The sequence below is a fragment of the Penicillium rubens genome (assembly GCF_028828025.1).
Source record: "Penicillium rubens strain IBT 27055 chromosome Unknown utg000004l_segment0_segment0, whole genome shotgun sequence".
In the NCBI taxonomy this organism is placed as follows: Eukaryota; Fungi; Ascomycota; class Eurotiomycetes; order Eurotiales; family Aspergillaceae; genus Penicillium; species Penicillium rubens.
In genome coordinates, this window is record NW_026890602.1 from 686,507 (window position 1) to 710,606 (window position 24,100).

General features: G+C 48.3%; 7 protein-coding genes across 7 annotated transcripts; 3 read left to right on the plus strand and 4 right to left on the minus strand.

Annotated features, from left to right (window-relative positions):
- Nucleotides 1-831: 831 nt before the first annotated feature.
- On the plus strand, nt 832-3,183 carry N7525_010212 (transcription factor domain-containing protein; the record flags this gene model as incomplete). The annotated part of the gene is made up of 1 exon (XM_002556663.1): nt 832-3,183. One exon carries the CDS (start codon nt 832-834, stop codon nt 3,181-3,183), a length of 2,352 nt encoding a protein of 783 aa, XP_002556709.1.
- Nucleotides 3,184-5,515: 2,332 nt separating this feature from the next.
- N7525_010213 (uncharacterized protein) lies at nt 5,516-7,704 on the minus strand (the record flags this gene model as incomplete). The annotated part of the gene is made up of 4 exons (XM_002556665.1): nt 5,516-5,706; nt 5,785-5,861; nt 5,932-6,953; nt 7,033-7,704. 4 exons carry the CDS (start codon nt 7,702-7,704, stop codon nt 5,516-5,518), a joined length of 1,962 nt encoding a protein of 653 aa, XP_002556711.1.
- A 2,430-nt stretch (nt 7,705-10,134) lies between these two features.
- Nucleotides 10,135-10,902, plus strand: N7525_010214 (uncharacterized protein; the record flags this gene model as incomplete). The annotated part of the gene is made up of 3 exons (XM_061215019.1): nt 10,135-10,244; nt 10,320-10,490; nt 10,554-10,902. 3 exons carry the CDS (start codon nt 10,135-10,137, stop codon nt 10,900-10,902), a joined length of 630 nt encoding a protein of 209 aa, XP_061067531.1.
- A 290-nt stretch (nt 10,903-11,192) lies between these two features.
- Nucleotides 11,193-12,472, plus strand: N7525_010215 (uncharacterized protein; the record flags this gene model as incomplete). Its single annotated transcript, XM_002556667.2, has 4 exons — nt 11,193-11,294; nt 11,356-11,785; nt 11,848-12,368; nt 12,425-12,472. 4 exons carry the CDS (start codon nt 11,193-11,195, stop codon nt 12,470-12,472), a joined length of 1,101 nt encoding a protein of 366 aa, XP_002556713.2.
- A 349-nt stretch (nt 12,473-12,821) lies between these two features.
- N7525_010216 (heme-dependent oxidative N-demethylase family protein) lies at nt 12,822-13,918 on the minus strand (the record flags this gene model as incomplete). The annotated part of the gene is made up of 3 exons (XM_002556668.2): nt 12,822-13,239; nt 13,316-13,438; nt 13,491-13,918. The coding sequence occupies 3 exons, from the start codon at nt 13,916-13,918 to the stop codon at nt 12,822-12,824; spliced, it is 969 nt and encodes a 322-aa protein (XP_002556714.2).
- A 2,882-nt stretch (nt 13,919-16,800) lies between these two features.
- On the minus strand, nt 16,801-18,862 carry N7525_010217 (MFS transporter; the record flags this gene model as incomplete). The annotated part of the gene is made up of 6 exons (XM_002556670.1): nt 16,801-17,456; nt 17,523-17,570; nt 17,631-18,006; nt 18,066-18,479; nt 18,541-18,731; nt 18,808-18,862. 6 exons carry the CDS (start codon nt 18,860-18,862, stop codon nt 16,801-16,803), a joined length of 1,740 nt encoding a protein of 579 aa, XP_002556716.1.
- A 1,976-nt stretch (nt 18,863-20,838) lies between these two features.
- Nucleotides 20,839-23,418, minus strand: N7525_010218 (alpha-amylase; the record flags this gene model as incomplete). Its single annotated transcript, XM_061215020.1, has 9 exons — nt 20,839-20,917; nt 21,300-21,552; nt 21,602-21,824; nt 21,893-21,913; nt 21,965-21,988; nt 22,044-22,352; nt 22,448-22,638; nt 22,700-23,113; nt 23,400-23,418. The coding sequence occupies 9 exons, from the start codon at nt 23,416-23,418 to the stop codon at nt 20,839-20,841; spliced, it is 1,533 nt and encodes a 510-aa protein (XP_061067532.1).
- Between the last annotated feature and the right edge of the window lie 682 nt (nt 23,419-24,100).

A 24,100-nucleotide genomic window follows, 5' to 3' on the forward strand; every position in this document is an offset into this window, starting at 1 on the left:
TCCGATTCCATGTGGTCCCGGTGCACTTCCGAAGTCGATCATCAGGGCTTGTGCAGAGGGGCGAGATCTTCGTGGACCGCGTATCCTCTTTTGGTTTTAGATATCATATCGTATTACTCTATTGACATTACACCATCACTATATATTAGGTGTCCCTACTCCGTATACATTTCCCAGTGGGACTATAGAAGCCAAGTTTCCTAACCTTGGAAATATCTGGACATGTCTTTCTTTCGATCTAACACTGCCGATCCTCTTCTGTATTACCGGTATAGGATATACATGTACTTCTGCACTAAGAGAATATAGTAAAGTCTCGGCTGAGATCCGTTGAAGATTCCTTAAATTCCATATATTCTTATGGGCCACTGATGGAGTTAGGAAGATCGTAATACTCTTCTTCGTCGATCTATAGTTCGCTTCTTTTTTTTCCCTTTTCCTTTTCCTCTTTTTCTTTTTCCTTTCCTTTTCTCTTTTCCTTTTAACGTTGATTTTACATTCCCCAATCTCCCTTTCTTCACAGGATTCTTTGATCTTCATCTTTCCCAACCTCGGCATTTGCATACATCGTCCCGGCCTTCTGGGCTTACTTTCTTTGTTCTTTTTTTTTCCCTCCAATTTTCTTATTTTCCTGATTTTATATTTCCCTTTTCTACTACGAACAATGGCTTTGCAATCTTCATTCGAATAGCACCTTTTGAAGGAAATTCGAAATATTGACGCCTTGAAACCGTGGCGATAACCCTTATCTTACGCCACTAAGATTCTCACCCCGACTCTTAATTTGTTTCCCCCAATATTCCTCCATTTTGCTGGAGGAATAAATACAACATGCAACCTCATTTTCGTGGTAACCAAGGCTATGAACTCCCACCCGTGCAGTCGGTGACGTCGGGCGCGTTCCCGGCTCCCGCCTTGCTTTCCGCTCCGCCGAGCAGACCGGACAGCGGGATGAGAATGTCTCATTTGTTACAGCCTATGCCCACAGCTGCGCCGGCAACATCGCCGTACCAGCGCTTTTATGACTCCGCTTCTGGCTCACCAGGGGAGACTGCACTTCCTGATGCGCCGCCAATAAACTCAGTTCCAGGTCTCTACCAAACCAGCCCCGGACATGGCCAACAGTCCGCCGCGCAGTTACAGCAAAAGCGCGCATATCGCCAGCGTAGAAAGGACCCCAGTTGCGATGCTTGTCGCGAGCGCAAGGTCAAATGCGACGCCTCGGAGTCGTCCAGTTGCACCGAATGTAACAATCGCAGGGTCCGCTGTCAGTTTACCAAAGAGACGAATCGCCGCATGTCATCCATCAAACAGGTCCAGGATCTGGAAAAGCAGTTGCAGAATACAAAGCAGCAATTACAGCACTTGCAGACGGGCATGATGCGGCCGGATCGCATGGTCGATGTTGATGAAGGCGTCTCGCAGCCGATGATTAAATTACCTGAGATCGAATATCGACCTGTGCGCCGTTCGAAGGCGCCTATCGCACAGGATTTCTCTGATGTGCGGTCTAATCTTCGCCATTACGGTCGTGGCATTTTGAAGGTGCCCACCCCATACCGCCAACAGGCTGCAGAGTCAGTGGTGACTGCGGATGCGCCGGAGCTACCGCCGAAGAATCTAGCCGATCATCTACTCGCCCAGTATTTCGGTTGCATTCACTCGGTCCTTCCGGTGCTCCATTGGCCCGCATTCATCGCAGAGTATGAAAAGGTTTATCGGTCGGGGTCGTTGTTGGGTGTCTCGACTGAATGGGCCGCTGTACTGTTTGGTGTATTTGCCTGCGGTGCCATCCACACGAACGAGGCGGATCGGGAGGAGGAAGGCAAGAAATACGTACGCACGTCCTGCGGGATTATTGATGTTTGGCATGACGTCTTCAGTTTGGATCGGGCTCGTGCGGCACTGCTGGCAAGCATATTTCTCTACGAGGTGAATTCGAAGTCGGCTAGCTGGGTGTGGATCGGCTCGGCAGTGCGCGTGGCTCAAGAGATTGGGCTGCACATCGACTCCGGACCGTGGCCTGCTGTGGAAGGGGAAATGCGGAAGCGAGTTTGGTGGGGACTATACGCCTGGGACAGATTACTTGCGCTTGAGATGGGGAAGCCAGTGTTGATCAACGATCAAGACTGCGATATCGATCTCCCATGTCCTGTGGACGAGCAGTACATCACAGAAGGAGGCAAGATCCCAGACAGCCAGCAAACTACGCCCTTGCTTGCTACGATCCACGTCGTCCGGTCCATCGGCCAACTCACACGCACCCTACGCTCAGCAACCATCAGCCCCGCCACCCTCGAGACCTTTGAACTCCACTTCAACACCTGCCTGGCAACATTCCCCTCTCAATTCCACCCCAAGACCGACCAAGACCTCGACCCCCGCTCCCTCGCCCCGGTAATCTATCTCCAAAACGCCCGCCTTCTCCTCCACCGCCACAACATCTCGCCCTTCTGTCCAGATATGGTCCGCACTTCAGCAATGGACTACTGCGTCTCCACAGCCCTCGACACAGCAAACATCCTCTCCCGCTGCATGCGCAACTACCCAACACACCCAGCACCGCCACCCATCAACGATCCCCGCTCCCACTTCGCCTCCTGCGCAAGCTCCCTCCTCTGCACACACATCTGGCGCTGCACGCTCCTCCTCCTCTTCCGCGGCGAATACGCCGCCGCACTCGCATGCGTACAAGCGCTCTCATCAATCGGCGACGTGCGCACCGTGAACGCAGCCTGCGGGCGGTACCTCGCCTTCTTCCTACGACGTCTCCTAGTCCGCATCCGTCCAACCGAGGGCCACGTCCCAGATCTCGACCGCGACGAAGAAATGATGGCGTACGTCTCGGGCGATATGCAAGGGACCAGCGACGGTAGCTGGGTATGGCACGGGTCCGAGACGGGATCCCAATTGGAGGGGATGGGGATCTCGACACCGACACCCTCGAGCCGTCCGACGGAGATGGAGACGGACGCGGAGTGGGCGGGGTGGGAGTGGATCGAGAAGACTGTGCAAGATCTCTTTACCGAGCAGCATCAGCAACGGCAGATGGCTTATGCGCAGCGGGATGTTGCCATGGGGCAGCCGAAGCTGGAGCCGTCTTCTTCTACTCTTGCGCCGGAATCGGCTTCTGAGAGGTCGAGTTCGGCGCAATCACGCATGACGATTGCTAGCATTATTTGAAGCGGGTGTATCCATTTGTGGTTGTGTTGTTTTCTCTTTTTTGCCCTTTTTGTCTCTTGGTTTCATTGCATCAAGCACACGCCGGATTTGCGATGTTTATTTTCTCTTCGTCTCGATCGTCTCACCTAGGTCACCAACTATCGCATACCGCTACGTCGCTCCATCTGGGTTGTGTGTGTATGGCTCTAGACCAGCTCTAGAGGTCCAGACTTTATACGGGCACTGTCACTTGCCTCCGATTCTTCATATCTTCCTTGCAGATATTGCATTGCCGATACCCATGCCCAAGTACTTCAATGTTGTTCATACATAGCCTTTGTCTTTATGTATATATTTCTGAACGGATCGAATTTCGGCCGTTTCAAACTGCATTTGCATATATTTTTTACTTCTTGGATTCCTATCGTGGCCGAACAATATTGTCATAACCCGTCGGCTCGGGAATATAGAAAGCTCTAATGCTGCAGGTCCGTTTCAGTTTTATTTAGGGTGATTTGGTGGCTTTACACATATGAGACATAAGCTGCGTGTCAGCATAGGTCAGTCCAACGGCTGAGCTAAATATGTACACACTATCCAAATCCAGCCTAGTTGGTATATCTGCATGTTTTCCCATGAATCATGTCACTCTGTTCATGGCTAAAAGCCTATTTGAGCAATCAAATCGGGCTTAAATCTCCCCACATCGCATATAAGAATTAAATTTATTGATCCATTCAGAGTAAAGGTATTTCCCTGATAGACACAAGGTACGCCGCAGCGCAATATCAAAAGCCCTATCTAATACATCTAATACACCCACCAAACCAAGAGTCCGTACACCGAGCACCAGGCAACCCTACATGTCTAGACCCGACCAACCTGGGTTGCGGAGTACCACACCCCTCCCTCCTTCCCGTTAGTCGCCCATCATCTTCGAAACAACAACGACCTGGAGGTGGTCATGCAGCACCACCAGTCGTCTTCTTCAGCTCGTCAGTGGGGAGCTTCTTCCAGCTGCCAAAGAATCCAATGACAGTGTGTTGACATGCATGGTATGGTATGTCTTTATGCCTTTGTCCCTTTGTACAGACTGAGCTTTTGCTTTGTCAGTTTGATATGTCAGTTTGCCATTCCTTTGTATACAGCCTGCTTTTCCATAGATTCATAGTATGCATCTTCTTCCCGATTTTCCCTCCATACTAGTTCTCACTAGTAGTCCTCCTTCGTAGCCTCAACACAGTGGCAACACCAAAGGCGGCAATCGTAATCGCAAACACAGCTTTTAGACCAACCATGTAGGCATCGACAACGATGGGAACTTGCGAGGCCGTAAATGCTTCTCGGATTTGCGTTGCACCGGTCGAAATAGCCACCGCCGGGTCAAGCTCGGGTAGATTTGTGGTAATTGCTTTAACCAGCTGATTGCTGAAGGCGCACTGTGCTGCTGAGAGAAAGAATGCTCCGCCCACAGTCATCTTGAATTGCTTGATGCTGAGAGTTTTGGTATATATACTCTCCGTGCTGTTATCTCGTAAAGTCAACACCGACTAAAGGTGACACTCCCACATTCATTTATAGATCAGCTCGACGAGCCATATCCCAAGCTCCTCAGGCCGCTGCCTCGGAAGATTTAATCCAACATCTAGCTTGGACTTGGATCACTATACGGGGAGACTTCTACAGAGACGTAAGGTGCATGGTGGAATGTGAGACGAGATTACTGAGTAGTTGTTGAAACTAAGTTGCAGGCTATGAGGTTTGACAGTATATTTGAGAAGAGCAACTATATTGTCGTTGTCGGGGTAGATGGTGATAGACGTAGGTTTTGGGCATGACCTCCCAACTTATCAGTACATCCTCTACCATGCCAACACTGAGCCATCGTGGTCGAGGAACTTCCCACTCATCTCCGTAGTCGCACCGTCGATTTGCCAAATTCTCAGCCACTTCAATCACATTTCTCTGTCTGCACCCGAGCACACATACCACTTTCTTTATTGCACGCGCACATTCATGGCCAAGAGGGATGCTTGAAGATGAAGATACGTACCCGGGGTTTTGTGCCCAAACAGACTTGCGGAGTTTTGATACTCGCCTACTCGCCCTTGGGCAATTCTAAGTTTTGACTTCCAATGTCCGACGCCTAGCGGAGGATACCTTTATTTCATGCCTCCATATTCCGCAACCGTACGCACACGACGAATGTGTAATAGTCTAGATCTATATCCTTAGTATGGCTTTCTGAGATCTGACTCTGGTAGTAGGAAAGAGTAAATACAAGACCTAAATCTATACACTCATGACTGTACAATACTACCCCAGCTTGAGAGCCACCTATTGATTTGCTTGCTCAATAATAAGTCACCTGGTCTCCGTATAAAGTGGATCCGGTGTGAGGTTGCTTCACGATACCAGCTTCCACCAACTCATTGATCAGATTGAAGACCATCAGGTCACAGCCGTGAGGTGCGATGAAATCTACCGCGACAGGCAGATATTCCTGCTGAAGGGTGATGGTGGAGTTGTAGAGCGCTTGACCAACTAAATTATGATTGTGATTAGTTATAGCTCCAGTTTAAAAGCCTTGGAGGCTTCGTATAAGTAATAGGGTGAACATACTCGGAATGACCATATCGGGCACACCAGCAAAGTTGGCAATACGAGACGTAGCGAATCCTGTTGGAACACCTGGCATGCTATGTGATTCCAATGAGTTAGCAAACAATCCTTTCAATATCCTAGCATGTGGGAAAGAGAAACACAAACCTCCGGTAAGCATTGCGGTAAAGCGGTGTCGCTTCGGTTCCAATGTAAAGAATCAAACTGTCTGAGCAAGTCTCCTCGTCGAATACCTGGGCAGTTGTGTTCCACCAGTTGGTGAAGATGTTCTTGTGTTCTATTTCAGTCTCCAGCTGCGACTCTGGATATCCAAGTCCCCAATCCCAACGGGACAGAGGCACGGGGTCGATAAACGGCATGCGACCTCCATTGGCAGCCGCATAGTCTGAATATAGCGGTGCAGCAACCAGGGGATACTGCTGTTTCGAAATGAGGATAGGGTAAGTGAGAGACAACATGCTGTCGAGGGTCGCATTGGCGGCAACAGTCGAAGGCTTGGTGGATTCCCAGAGAGAATTGTAATCAAATGCAGAAACATTTGCACCTCCCAAAAAGGACGATAGCTTGTCGACAAAATCAATCAAAAGACCCTCTGCCGGGGTCGAGGCATTAGTTGGGAATTGGATCGTCTTGATAGACTTGGGGTACTTGGTGTAGTATTTCAGGCCTGCATCCTTGTACAGCACCTCCGAAGCAGCACGCCACAATTGCACATCTCTGGTCAAGAATCCGGCCGTGTCCAAAAGCGGAGACATGGGCATGACTTTATCCAACGAGACCAAATTCCACGAGGGCCGGTTGCCGAAGCATCCATTCACCTGCGACGGGTTGCGAATCGAGCCTCCGGTATCACTTCCTATGGCCAAATCCAACCAGTCGTAAGACCCGATGCCAGAGCCAGGACCGGACGATGATGAGCTAGGATCTTGGTACCCGTCACCGCGGGCATTGAAGGGGGAGTGGTAATCAACCCAATCAGCAGTGGCGGTCTCACCGTTGGCGAATTGACTAGTCTTCATCTTTCCGACGATGATTGCGCCCGCGTCAATGAGGGATTGGATTGCGGGGCCGGTAGAGTTAGCAACCGGGTATGTTTCGTAGTAAGCGCGGTTGCCACAGCCGGTTTTGACACCCTTGATATCATAAATATCTTTGACACCGAGACGAACCTAATGAGTAAGTAAATAGTTAGTATGGCATGTCTCTTGCATAAGAGCCCCTGCTATGTGAATAGCGGACAATACATACACCGGCCAAAGGCTTATCGGCTGTCTTGGTGTAGTACAGCCGCGAAGGAACACCAATAGTCAACGACGCATAGCCCTGCAAGCTTGTCGGTAAAACATCATACTCCTCATCACCAACCGACACCAATCCCTGAGTGAAAGACCCCATCACATCGGAATATAATAGGTAGGCTTCGAAAACGGCTCCACTCGATGGGTCCAAGAAATATGGGCCAGCAGGTAGAGTTGACGATGAGGTCACTGCCTTTGATCTCTTGGTACCATACGCAGATGCATATCCCAGGATTTTAGGGCCCCATGAGGAATGGGTTGACACATTCTCCGAGGGATCCTTGGAGGTACCATTATACTGAACGTAAACATTGTCAAGGAATCCAGCATTGAAAACATCGTCAGCAGCCTCGTAGCTGCTCACTAATGACTCAAGGATTGAGCTCGTCAGTTTTGGGGCATCACTCCGGATGACCGTCAGAGGTTGCAAGCCATTGAGTTTGCCGAATACGTGCGAATCAGCTTTCAAGGTTGCTACTACTGTGGGAGGAACGTAATACGTGTTCCCATTCAGCTCAACGGTTTGACCCTTGGGAGTGACTGTCGCGATGGTGGTGGCAGAGAGTGACAGTAGGGCTAATAACAGAGCTGGTAGCCCGTAGGAACCAGTAGGGGAGAGCATGATGATTGACCAAGATAATCCACACTAGGGTTGTTAGTTCGCGAAAGGCACTTGTATCAAGAGCCCGGACATAATCCAGCCATATATACACGTATCGAGGGCACTTTCAGCGATAAGGAGATCTGGTGAAAACGTGTGACCAATTTAGTGTACCTGATTATAATGAACCGAAAGGGATTAGCCAGGGGATTAGTTCTCTTAGTACGGAGTAGAGCTGTCGGCGATTATCAGGTAGCCCGTTTCTTATCTCTCCCCGGGTATATTTCGGCTGATAGTTGGAGGGTCCATGGTTACGATTGGCTTGGGGAAACAGACTTAACTTAGTCAGGTTAGTTAAATCCACATCCACGTTTTCGTGAGGCGCTAGTGCGTTGGGGGAGTCCGATGGCATCCGATGCTATCTACCTGTCTGTTCTGCAGCCAGGATCATGGCCGTTATTCTGAAAATCAATTATGCCATTCGACGTCCGTAGTATACGAAGTAGTTTTCTGATACTAGTGTTTTCCTAGCGTAATAGGCATTAGCTCGCTGAAGTAGATAATATATTGTGTTCGTGCTCCTTCCGTTTTAATATCAACGATTAATCTACGTTATATGGCGCGTTCGATGCGGTCCGCAAGTTCTTTTAGAGGGGTTTTTAGTAGACCTGTTTTTAAAATAAAGTATACAGTCATAAAAAGCCCGGAGCTTAGGAACGGATAAGCTCTAAGCAGAGTAGCCCCTATCACCCTTTAGCTACGAACTTGCTACCCCCGTTCTTACTTCTCTTACCCCGGTTTCTAGGTCCCATCTATATCACCAGATGCTAAGAGCGTATTTGAAAACCTTGAAAATATTGTGATACTTGGGTAATTTTGAGTTTCTCGAATCAATCTTACTTGCAGTTATAGCACTACTTTTCTAAATAAATAGCCTTATAATATACTGTGGTTTGTTTGGTGCATAACTTGAATTCATGCTCGATTGGTCATTATTTATTTCTCAACTGGAACATGAATCACGAGATGGGCTGGACATTGAAGTAAAGGCCGGATTTCTATACGGTGAGCTCTCCACAGTTTGCGCAGATAAAGTCCAGCACGCTTCCTTTCGTACATATGTAGGTTTATATCAAGAAATCGTTTGTTTGCCAGAACCATGCCTTCTGGATACTCTGCCACCTTCAGGTGAACCTCGTTCCCTCAAGCGTTTGAAGATATCAGTCTCTTCGGCCGATAGATTCAATCTCCATTTGGAAATATCTTGTCCTTGACGTCGGTACTTGGAGTGGTAGAGTCATCCGTGATCTAGTCAGATAATCAGATAGTAGGAGTAAACGAAGTGTCTCCAACAAGGAGTTTATTAGACTGGACAATTCACCACATATGCTAGAGAGAGAGCAGCAGCTCAGCCGATCAGCCCTCCACCTGCAAAAATCACGGGTCTTACAGTTTTCAGGCGGTCTACGAAACGCAGACTCGATAATTTTCGGTTTTGGCTCTATCTCACATCTGCATGGAGACGGTGAGCAGGGGCTATTTTTCCAGCAGCTCTCCAGAGTTGTTCAACCACGCACGGAATGGGCATACGTCTCAGCCGTGACCAATTGACAAAGGAGAGCTACACAGAAGTTCCTCCTATGGTGAAAGAAACAGAAAGTCAATCATTCCCCAACACATTCTACCGTGATTTGGGTGTAGCTATATCGGGTATAACATATTACATAGACTAGTTTTTATCTCGCTGTATATTTCTTATAACCGCCTTTTTCGTCATCTTACCTTGGGAAGAAAACAAGAGATCAGCAATATTCTAGCCCCGCTCAGCTAGAACAGACAATATATGATTGTTCTTTAAATTATAGCTATCAAGCTGCTACACATCTAGTTGTTCCCCATAAAAGAACGGTTTATGTTCCTTGTTTTTATAACGTCGAGGTCCGACCAAATCGTAAGAGCAATATAGGTAATAACTCGGGGATACAGGGCCCCGCGTACTTGCATAACGTTCATTGGTGGGATCAGCATTTATCTTGTCCGAATCGGATCACCGTGTTGGAAATTTTGAGCCTAAAAGTTTGGCAAGTCTCGGCATTTCACGTTCAGGCATATGATACCTGCCATCTGGTGGATACGCTCACCCAACATCAATATTTTTCAATTATATAGGTAATCCAGTTGAGCGTACATCACCTTCAGAATCATATCGTATGGAACAGATCATTTATATGGGCGTTGTTTGTGCGATCTGCGGGATGTCATCGCAGCTAAGAGACTAGTTCTGCAGGCTCCTCGGAGGGGTTTGCAGACCTCAGCTGCAGCTCTGCATCCGACCTCCTCTCTTAAACTCGCTCGTTTTATTAATTTCCTCTCCCATTGTATTTGTTTTTCTTTTTTGCTTAGCTTCCAGGCTCCCGCGTGTTTACTCTTGGGCTTGGCATAATCGTCAGTATGCTGGCTGTTCCATACGAGGCCGGACAGACCCTACCCCAGAATACGACTGATATCTCACGGCTATGGAAAGTAGTAGCAGCCTTCTTTGCAGCTCTACAGCTAGTCGGGTGAGTTTGAGATCACGAGAGATGAGCTTGGCCTGAGAATTGAAGATATCTAACTATAAGGTTCTGTGTGGCTAGGTATATGATACTGGCTGTGGTAGTCGGCTCTCCTCCGCAAGAGTTGCAAATCAATTCCACAGTATCTACTATTATTGCATTTGTGTTTGTCGGTGCGTCGTACGGTGTATCAGCCCTGATTACCTTCGCCCAGCGCCACCAAGTACTATTCCTCCTCCACTCGATCTTCATGTAAGTATTAATCCATGGATGGAAGCTGCGTCTCTTCTGCCACCCATTCGCTAACGGTTACAGCCCATACTCAACGACGAATCTGCTCGCGCTCCTGAATATCCTGTTTCATATCCATGGGCGAAACCTGCAGATGAACACTTTGCAGATCGTGAACATATGCCTACCCGCCGCGTTCTCTCTCTGTTATGCTCTTGCGGGGATATTGGCGTATCGAGGGTATGGACGTCACCGAGCGGAGGAAGGCATGCCACTACTCACCGACGAAGAGATGCAACGGCGCCAGTTGCTTCGCTTATTGGGGGAACGTAATACCAGTGCACCGTCACCCGATCTTGTGCGAAGCACTTATCGCTTCGATTTGCCTGGGGGTGAGAGAGCGCAGAAGGGCTGGAGTTATTTGACTCCTTGAAGGAATGCTACAGCGTGGGAAATATCGGGTGTAAGTATGAAGAGGGAGTGGTACGTGTAATTTAATGTGAAATATGATTGAATAAATGTATTATTGCCAGCACGTGTAGTTGTGCAATGTATGCAATGTGAATAATGTCGCTGTTGAAGCCCCGGTAGATGAGAAATCCCCTTGGACCTCGGCATTTTTTTGCAGTGGCCGACCGCATTTTAAAGTCCAGGGCACCGTCATCCCTGAAATTCATCTGGGCATTAACCTCCTCATTCAGACCTCTCTTCAATAAAATTACAATGTCAAAACGCGTGACGATTTTCGATCCGCCCGAGCAGGATCATTCCAAGGCTCTTATCGAGAACGTACTCGATCTGACGCCAGTGGTGGACCTCGGCCCAGTACGACATCCCTCTTCTATCACAAAAAGAGTCATTCTAACAAATCTCTCTTTGTCTCTAGGATGTCTTTACCAATACCCGCCCGCTATGGCATCCCCCCGGAGCTCGAGGCATCTACGGCGGTGCCGCAATCGCACAGTCCCTATCAGCAGCCATGCGGACGGTCCCGGCCGACTACGCCGTCCACAGCATGCACTGCTACTTCGTACTCGCGGGCGATTCCGAAATCCCAATTCTATACCACGTCGAGCGCGTACGCGACGGGAGAAGCTTCGTGACCCGAACCGTGCAGGCGCGACAACGGGGGCGACCGATCTTCACCACCACGCTGAGCTTCAGCCGGGTCGGCAGTGGAGGTGAGAAGACACTTCACCACGCCGTATCAAAGCCCGACGTCCCATTGCCGGAAGAGGCCGAGCCGGGCAGTTTGAAAGCGCTCAGCAATGCGGGCGGCGGTCCATTTGAATCAAGGAAGGCGGGCATTTTGAACCGTACGTCGCTAGTCGGAAACTCCATGCTGTGCATGTGCTAATGGCCGTCGTTGAATCAATAGGCACATCCCCCAATCCAGAAGATAAGAAGGTCCGAAGGTACATTCGCGCCCGCGGCGCAATCTCCGAAGAGGGTGGTTACCAAGCACACCTGTCGGCTCTTGCCTATATCACCGACAGTTATTTCATCGGGACCGTTTCCATTGTCCATGATGTCCCGCGCTTTTCCTCCCCGGCTGAACTTGAGAAACTTCTCAATGCGCTTAAGAACCCGTCTGATCTTGACGATGAGGATATCACGCGAGCTCTGAGGGAGTTGAAGGAAGAGGAGGCTGCAGAATTGCGGCGCCGTCTGGAAGGGGCGTTGAATAGGGCCACGGGCCCAAAGGAGGTAGATCATAAAGAGGTTGGCATGATGGTCAGCCTGGACCACTCAATTTACTTCCACAATCCCCGGGCATTCCGGGCCGATGAGTGGATGTTGTCGGAGATTGAGAGTCCGTGGGCTGGTGAAGGACGAGGCTTGGCTATTCAGAAGCTTTGGTCCAAGGATGGGGTGCTTATTGCTACTTGCACGCAAGAGGTATGTATTTGCTTTTATTCTCTCTATTCTGGAGGCCAGTGCTAACTCGATCATAGGGTGTTGTGCGTTTAAAGCAAGACAAGCCGCCACTGTCGAAGATTTAGAGAGCTGCTATACCCCTACCTAGGAGTTATCTCCTATTACTTTCTCTTCTTTTTACATATCTTCATTATAGATTTGGCTGAGTCCCTAAACACCTGTGATTTTCTTTGTATTGAAGCTGGTCATTCTTAGGTATAGTTCTGCCACATGAACATGTTATAATTGAATAGAACTTGAACCCATCAATGTAAAGCCCTGATAAACCATTTGTCTAACTGAAGACACAGCCTTTTCAGTTAACCAAAAGAACGCGAGCAAAGAAAACAACTTTTGTGTTGTTAATCAAAAAGCCGACCCAGTTTTGATCTTCCAGACCCAAAATGCGAAAAGAAATGATATCCAAAAGTCTGCTCAGACATCAGTGCTCCCATCCTTATCCTCATTGCCACTCTGTTCCTCGCCAACCCGTTGGCGATAGTATTCCAAAACCTTAACCCCCCAAACATCCCTCCCCTTATACTCCCCCACATAATCAGGCCAACTCCTCATTTCCTTGGCAAGATTATCCAGCTCAGCCATTGGAAGCTCATCCAGCGGGGTGAGATACGTCTTCACGCCGAAGACGATCGCACCTGTCCGCGGCAGTCGACGGAAAGTCTGTCTCTCGCGACGGATCAGGATATCCGATGGCAATGGGCTGCTCAGCTCTTTCTCGCAGAGGGAATCGGGCCGGTAGAGGATCTCAGTCAGGCTCTCGTTTGGTCCCTTGACTTCTACAAAGTAGTTCGAGCGTTCCATTGGAGAGGCTGGGGTTAAGCGGGCGAGGAATCTGGTGGTTGGTTAGTTTTATTGTTTTCTCTGATGGTTGCAGCCGTTCTACCTGGTCTGATGTGGAAATCACTTACTTGCTCACGGAGTTGCCGACTTGTTGGTGCCATAGTGGCACGGGGCCGTGCAGTTGAGAGATGGTCCAGCCAATTCTCTGGTTCACTGTCCACCCCGTTGGGAAGAGACTGGCGCTAGCTGCCCTGTATTGGAGTTAATATTGGAATTGTCTTCTATATGTGGGTCCGGACGTACAGGTAGAATTCCCCTTCCTCGTTCATCATCAAGATGCTTAGATCTTCCATCGTGAGACGCACAGCGGCCTCGAGTGCCTCGGTTAATCCCTCGTTGGAGTCGCGCCCGCTGACGGTGAATTTATCGCCAGTCATGCGATTATCGATCATCTTTCGGCCGTTTTGGATTGACATCCCGAACATATTGGGGAATCTCTCGCAGAGAAAGTCTGAAACTTCCTCCAATGCCTCCTGGCAGGGTTCAATTGACTCCGGCAAACAGCGCAGAACCTCTTCTCTTTTCTCGTGGAGCAATTGGGTCCGCACCCGGTGTTCGTCCATATAGTTCTTGTCGAGGGTGAGCCAATTCTGGGCGTCGAGTTTGCGAATATCCATCATTACGCGGTATCGTTCTCTGCCTTTGATGGGCTGTACGGGGTACGGTGCCATACGCTTGACGTCGGATGGATTGGCGACATCTTTTGAGCAACGTCCCCCTTTCAGCCTTTGTGATAACCACTGGAGCAGTTCTCTTTGGTGTCTAACTGCGAAAAGAAAGACGAAGATTGGAATCGCAACTAGTGAGAAGGTTGTCATATTTTCCCCATTGAAAGGTTTCACGTATAGATCAGACAGCCTTTATAGAAACGAAAACGAATAACCAAGAACGCTCAATGTCAAAGGCAAAAGGGGAATAGAAAAAAGGTGAATATGATTGACTATGACCTAGATTAGACGATCTAAATATGATTTCAAGATGGGCTATGAAGTCACCATCGGAAGCAGGCAGCAATAGAAGATCACCAGACGATAATTCCAAGTCAGCTTAACTAGTCCCAGGCAAAAAAAAAAAGAGGATCAAAAGATATGGCAGCTGCATTCCACATGCCTCATTGAGCGAAGTTGTGCCTGCGGAACTGCTGTGATACGCCCAGGGATTCCCCGCAAAAGAAATAGAGGAGTCCACCGGGGAAGTAATTGCCAGCCACATGATCTCAACCCATTTGTTTTAATCATATTTATTATATTTATTTTTCTAAAGGTTGAAAGTTGAAAGGGTGGGAACTGACATTCAGGGCTGTGCACGATCAGCTCTGAGGGTGTATGAGTGGAGATGCTTACAAGTCAACCCCCTCTAACTGGCTGATAATCTCTTACCAGTCGGACAAGAGCGCGTGGGAACGACCTGGGCCCATAGCTGCTTGGCTGATCTCCATAAGGGCCACGATCTAGCCACCTCATGTCGTGTTTAGCTTCAATCGTCAAGCTCGTTTATACCGTCCGTGCGTCTGAACAGGGCTTGCTGGGGAAATACAATTCGCGAACAATTACTACGTAGGCTACGGCTATCCTCGGAGAGACGATGTGCAGCCGATTCGAACGTAAGAATGCCAACTCATGTTTGTGAGTACCCAAAGTCCGAGAGTACCGGATGTTTGATCTGGGGTCACGCAGGTCCGGCTTCAGGTGTTAATCATTGCTAGAAGTGTTGACTGGTATATTGGACCTGACTGGCTCGGGGATGGGCCGGGGACCCGATCTAGTTCAGGTGCACATCACATCCAAGCTTGGTAGATGGGCACATGGAATTAGTCTGACGTATCATACCTAAGTACCTAGGGTAGTCATACTCGGCTGTCTTTTTCTTTTTTTTTTCTTTTTTTCCCCTTTTTCCCCCAACGAGTCCGGACTTCGTCATATCCGCCCTGATCTAAAGACATCTGGATACCAGGATTATTCCAGCTTCGTTTGTCCCTTTAGGAACAATGTTATTAAAGTAAAACCTGTCTCACTCTTCGATCACCAGGCCAAAATCCACCAAAGTACCCTTTTTAGAGGCTCCACAGACTCCATCTGGGGTTCCCGCTGCAACCGCAACCCCCCCCCTTTCGCGCAAAGCGCGTTTGCCGCTATTAATCTTTTGCTCGGACGTTAAACCACATAACTTCTTTTCTATTGGGTCTCGACTTTAATTTGGACCTTTTTTTGAACTTTGAACTTTGCCTGATTCCCTTTCGCCGTCATAGCTCCTTCTCTGTATTCCCACACAGACCATGACCAGGATTGCATCGATCTACAAAGTATAATGGATTTTCGCCACTTAGGATCTTCGCTTTGCGGATTTCATTCGAAACTACTCCGTACCTACAACATAGGTACTCCGTAGATGACTGGGCAATGCTGTGCATAGTACTGCACTCCGTACTCCGCACAAAATCCTTTGCTAATTGACTAGTGTCTATTCTAGTACATCCACACAAGCCAATCAATGCCCCGAGTTAGATATCCAAGACTTTACTAGAGTCTGGACCTCGACTAGATCCTTCAACTCTCAAATCCTTGAAGTCTTCACCCTGGATCTGTGGATAGCAATTAAAGTGCAGACCAATGCAAGTCACCACTCGGGGCCGCAAAGTCGTTTTTTTTTTTCTTTTCTTTTTTTGTTACCTGTCTCTTACGCACAGACGTTTAGATCACCTGCAGCTGTTCTCGCCGGTTGGATTGTATATTAGGGGGATCTCCCGTCTACCCTTTATTCTTTTGCAGGAGTAGCGCTCCAGCCGATAAATCCTGCAAACTACATCATATTGACGGGGATAAAGAACCCAATTGGGGTTATGTGTGCTTGACAGGGACTTTGATGGCACAGCATACATATTGTTGAATGGACTACATTTTTACTCATCACATGGTTGTTTTGTGATTCAGTCAGTCGTTGAATGTGCTCGATTTGAAAATTTAGAGCAAGGGACATTGCTTGGTTTGTCGAAGCAAGTAGTCTAGTCGTAATTTATTCTTCAGTTTAGATATACTCCACACCGAAAGATGCAATTGAGATTCCCAGGTCGTTCCAGGGCTAAAGAGAGTAGGGTGGAAAACATGAGTTCATTAAGACTATACTAAAAATTATTCTAGGGTCTTCCTAATGGAAGATATCATAGTCAACCTGAGTATAAGCAGCGCTCGCCAGATGCAACCTCTATTCCCTGGTAAAAAAAAGTATAGTGAGACGCCTTAAAATGGGGGAGCAAAAAGCAAAATGGAAATGGAAATACAGGCACCTGTGCGTTTCTCCCCTCTCGATAGGAGCATAGTTCGAAGCAGCTGGTGGAGGTCCTGTGTTGCTTAAACATTAGAGAATAGGTATATGGTAATGTCACTCGCCTCGTGGAAATAAAATCAAACTTTTGAATCGACAACCGATGGAATCGAAAAAGAGAAGGGGAAGGAATGACCCAACACGCGCGAATGAAGCCGTTTTTCGTCGAGACAATATTCGATAGGTGGATCGTGGGTGGCACACAGCCTCAGCCATCAATAGCCGTCCATCTTCAACAAATAATCGACGCTTTATCCGTCCGAGCAGTATCGATTCTGGTCATCGAAACCCCAGTGTTACGGGAAGGGATAGGCTCGAGTGTATCATCATCATCCGCGAGACACTCCTCTCTCTCCCACTCCAACCGCTCAGCCTCTTTGATGCGCTTGAGCTCCTGACAGAACTTGCTGTTATCTCTGATACGGTCACCGTAGCGAATAAAAGCGAACGGGATAACAGAGACGCCCAAACTGAGGAAGGCAATCAAACTGCAAGCCCAAGGCACACCGAGCCGGTTGAACATCGGCTTAGCCGCGAGCGGGAGCACAGCACCTAGAATACTTCGCGTGCAGCTTGCGGCCGACTGTGCGCTGGCGGAGAGGGTCTCGTAGGCATCGGTCAGGTAGTTCAACATAGCCATGAAAATTAGCAGGTAGCCCATTCCGAACGGGATGCCGGAGAGGAAGGGTACGACCCAGTGGATGTTTGGTGAGGCTGTCCAGCCTACCCAGAAGAGGGAGATCACGTATAGGGGTCCGCCGATACAGGCAAGAGGGAGTCTGCGGTATTCCTCGATAAAGGCCCAGCTGGCATTGCGGGCTTTCGCTCGGGCTAGATAGCCGTCGTACCATAGGAAGACGCCGCAGGCAAGGATGGCGCCGATGCCGACTGTTGGGTGAATTTTAGAATCTGCTGCTTTTGGATTTGGAGAAATTGTTGTTTGGATAGACTTACTAGGTAGAAACATCAAGCCAGACACACCGGGGCTCATTTTGTAGATACCTGCATGATGTTCGTTAATGCGTGTCTCCAACGTGGTTCTAGCTGGAATAGGGCACCGACCTTGGAAGATGATTGGATATGCCTCGAAGTAAAGGTAGAAGATTGCATATGCCAGAGCAAGATACAATGAAGTTAGAGAAACGATGTACTCATGAATAATCATGCGGAAGGGTCGTGAGATCGTGATAAGAAGCATTTCTCGCAGATTGCGACTCTGAACGTCCAACGGCGACACAATGCTTGAATTGCCCGTGTCTTTGCGTAGCTTGTGGGCACGACGCTTCAGAATGACCGGGGCATAGGTTTCAGGCATGAGAATAACCAATGGCAAGGTAACGCCTGATAGAATGAGTCCAATCCAAAAGCACCAACGCCAACTGACAACCGCCACGAAGCCAGATACCCAGGGTCCGATGATTGGCCCGAAGGTTGTACACTGCGAAGCAATTAGCTGTCGGACTCAACAACTCTGTCGAAAGTATGCGGCAAGCTTACAGCCATGAAATAAGCCATTAGACGGCCTCGCAGTGTGGGATCGTCGTGTACATCGGCAAAGAGTCCGCCGACAGTAGCGATAGGCGCTGATGCAACCATACCATTGAATAATCGGAAGACAAGCAGGGATGCGTATGAATCTGCGACAGCGCACGCCAGCGTGAATATCATGAATAGAACGAAAGCGATGAGCAAAGGGGGCTTCCGGCCAAAGTACTCTGAACTAGGACCCCATAGCAATGGTCCTAAAATGTAGCCGATGAGAAAGATGGAGATGGGCAAGACGAGCGTTGTTTCGTTGGTGATGTTGAACTCTTCGGCGATTTGGGGGATGGCGTTGCTACAGATTGACGAGCCGATAGTACTGTTCATTACCTGCATGACACCAGCTGTGAGAACAAGGAACTTCCTCCCCTGTTGGACACATCAGTGCTCTTCTCTTCGGCTCGCTTGTATTAGACACCATCACACATACCGTTCTCCAGTTGACAGGATTTTCTGGGTCATTGGGCCCGAATGACACGATTGTTTTGGAAGCCACTCGGCGGAATCTAGAGTATGAAGGGTTTCCATAGCGTTCTTGGATGGGCTCATGGTCGACTTCTGAGCCTTGATCTTCAGAATCATAGGAGTGTTGTGACCCATGAGAGGAAGGCACTACGTGCTCTATACAACAGTTTCAGTATGTTTGAATCCTAAGATACAAGGTAGCACGCATCGACAAGGCAAATGGGCGACTGACCTGTTTTTGACATGACCTCTTGCACATTTTCCTCGACAGCCACATGGTCCGACATCTTGACGACCTTGGTTTATCAACAGAGTCGACAAATTGTGCACTAGATGAAGATCTAGGCGGAAGGCAAGAGTTATAAAAGGTTCCGGAAAAGGTTCAAAGTTGAAAAGGCTCCACAAATTGCCAGTGGATGTTTGACTCAGTCAAATAAAAGTTGTGTTCAAAGTTCGATGTGGATTCGACTCCACATCCATAGAGCAATCTCTGATTGTACGCCCTAACTTCGACAATTTGAGTCGGGACGCGAGGCCTGTTTGGCAAATATAGTATAGACTAGCATTCCCTGTCAAATTAGGTATTTGGTGGTGTTGATCAGTTGATCAGTAGACCTGGCCCGGGTAGAACGGCTTTTCCCTGACTGTGCGGGCGAAAAACAGGAGCCAAGAAGCTGCGAATTGCTAAAGTGTATGAACCATCATAGGGGATCTCGGATAGAAGACCGATTCTCAGAAACTTTGATAGAGTAGCACCGGTTGCCTACGACACACAAACGCAATCCAAGCTCAAATTTCGAAACAAGTATCCTGACCGCATGCATCTAGTCATTTGGAAATTGGATTCTTCAATGCTGGTGAGGGATGAGACCCTGTCGATCAATCGATTGGCCTTGCAGGAATTGCGTCAGACAGCTTTCCCCGTCATGTAGATCAGGTCCAATGGGGCAGGCTCAATTCGGCTGACGAGGACTTGTTCCCATGATATTCGTAATTGGGACAGTGGATCGGTTCACCCAATCGGGCGATAGCCAGTTTTTAGTATGAGGAAGCTCCTTGTAGTGGGGACGCCAATGTTGGGCACAACGGGTATTCCGCACAGTGCTCGACTTATTGTGTTCAGTGTTCTCGAGGATGTATCCGAATGCGCTCCACCTGGAGTAAGCGGGCAATCCCGTTTCAGGGGTATGCTGTCTCGTTCAAGATATTGGCCTTTGCCAACTGGGTTGGGCTGGGATGTCGGCAAAGCTAAAATCCGCCGTCATTTCCGGTTGCGGGCTGACTTCGGCTTTCTAGCCGATATGCCCTGACCGCCCGGAAGGCACGAGAACAAGAATCTGGATGAGTCTCTGACAGCCAAAAAGCCTCCCGGACAATATATTTAGAAAGAAATTATGCACTGTGAGTACATGTGACCGTTAAACATTTTGGTCAAGGGACAAGAGATTCCAGGGTTGACACCTGACCCCGCCTGTCACCAATTCTGCCTCAGGCATTGCACGATATATATAGCCAACGAGCCACCACCCGAGGACCTCTGAGGACCATTTAACAATTGTAGTATTCGGGCATAGAGACGAAACTTAAAGAACAGACAGCTGCATTGAGAAAGGGCCTAAGCGGTTACTAACGGACGTGCCTTTGAATAAATTGAGCAGAATCCGTGCCATATCTCATTGGATCCGACGCAGAAAATATAAACAGAGAGGCATGGGAGACGAAGGTCAAATACCAACGCCTAGTAAGTCATCCGTAGAAGGAAACAGCCAACTCAAACTATTCCAAGTCTGGGGAGTTTGCCAATTCCATCATCTGATTTGGGCTGAGCTTGTAATGCTGCCGCAAACTGTCCATGAACTCAGTTATAACTACTGGTTGGTAGGCAGCTCGGGTTGCCTGTTTTCAAGTACTTACGGACCTCTAGTTATGATTGCCGTTGCGGTCGATCTTCAAGAAAGACCTCCGACTGTGCCTGAGTCTAACCACTGGACTCCAGACTGCAGGCTTGTTGGCAATCCGTCTTTCACTAAAGCAATTACGGCAGTCCCATCTCTCGTCTTTGCATATGCAGGTGCTTCTGGTTACCCTAATTGAACTCTATCCTTTACTAGGAGCATATTGGTTGTCGATATACCACAGGGAACTTATCAGTCTCTGTGAACGGAAATTACTTGCCCCAGTATCAATATTCGATTTGTTAATGATTTCAGACGGGGGTTTCCCATCGCAGCAGACATGCGCAATCCCTCGCTTTACTCCAAGTCTACGACGCTGCGAGCGCAGCGGCCGCTTCGGGTTCTTCTGCGTGGTCGTGCGCTGTCAACTCAACTTCATAAGCTTCGCTAATGCAGATCATAAGTGCCTAGATTTTCATTCTTGCGCCCCTATACCTTCAAATCCAATTCACTCGTAATATAAAATGTCCAATGCCAAATTCACTCCCTACGCCTCTGCAAGATAGCAAGGCGAGAAGATTTCATGTGCAGTAGGAGCCTCAAAAATCCTCAAAAATCCGTAAACACTGCTAATTCCGCTAGCAACGTATTATGGCTTGACTTTCAACAAGCACAAATATTAGAGCTCGATATAAATAAGTGTCTATCCACATATGACCACAAGGATATTCTGACACAAAACAATTAGAGGCTGTATATGTTCTCGTTACTATGTAATGCCTAGTTAGTTTGATTTCTGAACACCGAAATTTTGGTGGATGAAACTTACAAAGACCGATTGATTCCATTTCTCCCTTCCGCTTGAGAGTTCACCCAAGCACTAACACTCATAGCGGCTACTGGGAAAACTCCATAGCCGCAGTTATTAATGAGTACCGCCTCATTTCGGTGGCCGAGAATATCAGTCCACAATTCCCCAGCATGTCTGTGACCGACAAACATGCGCTTGTAGGATGCACCACCGTTGCTAAGGATGCATGCAAGACCGAACGGGTGTTTATAGTTTCCGTAGCGAACAAATCCTGTATAGTTGTAAGCATAACAATGCATATTCAAGGAAGCTATACTGACCAATGCAGTTCCGTCTATTGAAGTAGTCCCGTTGTTCCCCGTGCGCATATAGCTTTCGGGCGCGCGTGAGGATGGGAAGTGTTCCGCTGCATGATGGCCCAGGTTGGGGCTCGGGTCCACCGTTGATTCCATAGAGATCTCCGTAGAAAATGCATGGTTGGCCTTGGCTTCGAAGGAGGATTAAAGAGTATGCAAGAGGTTTGAAAAATGGTGCAATGATAGTCTGTCAGTGTGTTAAATTATCTACCACGCTCCAAGGCTGTCTGATAGCTAAGCTTTGAGCGATCTCACCTCTAATGATTGTCCAGGTTGCTGTGGGATTGTAAGCTCACAATAGATCCACAGGAGGAGACTTTAACATACCGTATCATGGTTCCCAACAAAAGTCTGACGGTGAAAGTGAATTAGCGGCAAACATTTCCACAAGATAATTAGGTCATACTACTGCATGCGACGGCATCTGTTCTACCAACGTGCCCTTGAAAATCTTCCGTAGATCACCACCGGCCATCTTGGAGATAGCTGCGAACCGGCCCAAAAGAGGCACATCGAACAAGGAGACCTCATAATCCATTACTTTGAGGTATTCCAGGAGTAGACCAACCTCTCCTCTCCAATACTCTCCAACTAAGAAGTAATCAGCACCAACAGTATTGCGCAAATGTGTCACAAATTCTTTCTGGAAAGAGGCGGAATAATGCTTTGCTGCATCGATTCTCATTCCACTGATCGGTAATTCGGTGCCGATCCACTCCCCCATTTTAATATATCAGCTCGAACTTCTGAATGGGAATGGTCGAGATCGGCGAACATCAGGTAGTCGTAGTTTCCGTGCTCATCACTCACATCGCTCGCCCAGTCTTTGTTCTGTCCCAGTATCTTGTATATTGCATGTTGCTGGCTCGCATCGTCCCAGTCCACGCCAGTAAAATGTTGCCAGTGATACTTCATGGGGCTGTACTTCTCACCACGTCCCGGGAAGTCGAACCCGACCCAACCGGCGATGGTCAGAGGTTGGGATATTTCATTATTCCGATCTGCAAGGTTTTCGGCATCCATAAGCGCTCTCATAGTCTATCCGTCACCGGGGAGAAATACCTTCTGGGTCCATCTTGACGACTGTGAATTTCTCAGTCGAATCCGCCCCAGCCTTCTGGTTCAAAACAGTATCCCAGTAGATCCCAACGTTCATATCCTGTGCAGTCTGTACCAAGCTCTGGAGATCTTCCTTTGGACCCCACCGCGTCGCTCTGGTCCCCTTCTGGTCAAATTCCCCGAGATCGTACAGGTCATAGATATCGTACCCAATTCCAGATGGGTTCATCCCCTTGCACCCTGGCGGAATCCAGATGTTATCGATACCGATGTCTTTCAGGTCGGGGATTGCTTTGCGGAGACGCTGCCAATGTCGTTGGTCGGCTGGCACGTGCCATTCGAAGCCCTGCATCATGAGTGCGTTTTCTGGGGGAGACCACGACTGCTTTTCATCAAGTCCGGCAGTATCTACTCGATCTTGAGATTGTTAGCTTATGACATGGAAGGCATGAAGGTAAGGAATTGGAGAACCCTCGATCTCTCGCCACCTCTGGGCCCTTCTCCGGATCTTCAAACAGCAGCTTAGGAATGACAACATTTGACCGAGGCGTGGCTCTATCACTGAATTGGTGGTATTGATGTGATCCTGGGCCAGATTAGGTCTCATTGTTGTAGGAAGGAAGAAGAATAGCATCAAATCCTAAGTATGTCATGGTCTCTGAAGGTCAGGGCTGGGCGGAACTAACGAGTGACACTGACACACCCTGCTGTGCGAGATACATTGTCTGGTAGGCGTTCAAAGGGCTCCTTGTTGTGTTTGAAAAGCAAACACGCTCTAGTTTTGAAAGATAAGGATAAATGCTTAAATTAACATATTCCTATACTATGAGCTGAGAGTTCATACGTTCGTCTGCCTATTCGCTGTCACGGCTACATTATGTCAACTCTCCCAAACACACCCATCCCCAGTGAATTTGTTTTTGTACAAATAGTCAATGCGATGAATCAGTGTCACGGATATTTGACGCGTGGATCTCGACCTACAATACATATAGTTAGAGCATGGAAGATCCGTACTATATTGTACAGTACAAACACTCGGATCGTGGGAAGAATGACCAATTACACGACTCGTATGAGTGACTAAAAATATGACTAACAAAGACTGGGCGACTTTGGAAGACTGGGCTTTAGAAGTATGATTCGTGGAAATACAGTGTGGGTGGTGTAAAATGACTAATGAGCCTTGGAAGCCCTGGAGGCTGGGACTCTGGGACTTGGAAATGCCTCAAAATAGCCTTGGCGATGGCTGCGATAAAATCGGTAACAAATTGTACAATTTAAATACGTGTCCACAGTGGGGATGTGGCTAGTGAGAGGCAGGATGCTGTTGCGGCCAACATGACCCTTTCATAATTTCTTATGCTATGTATTGCTTAAAGTAGACAGTTCCTATGTATATTG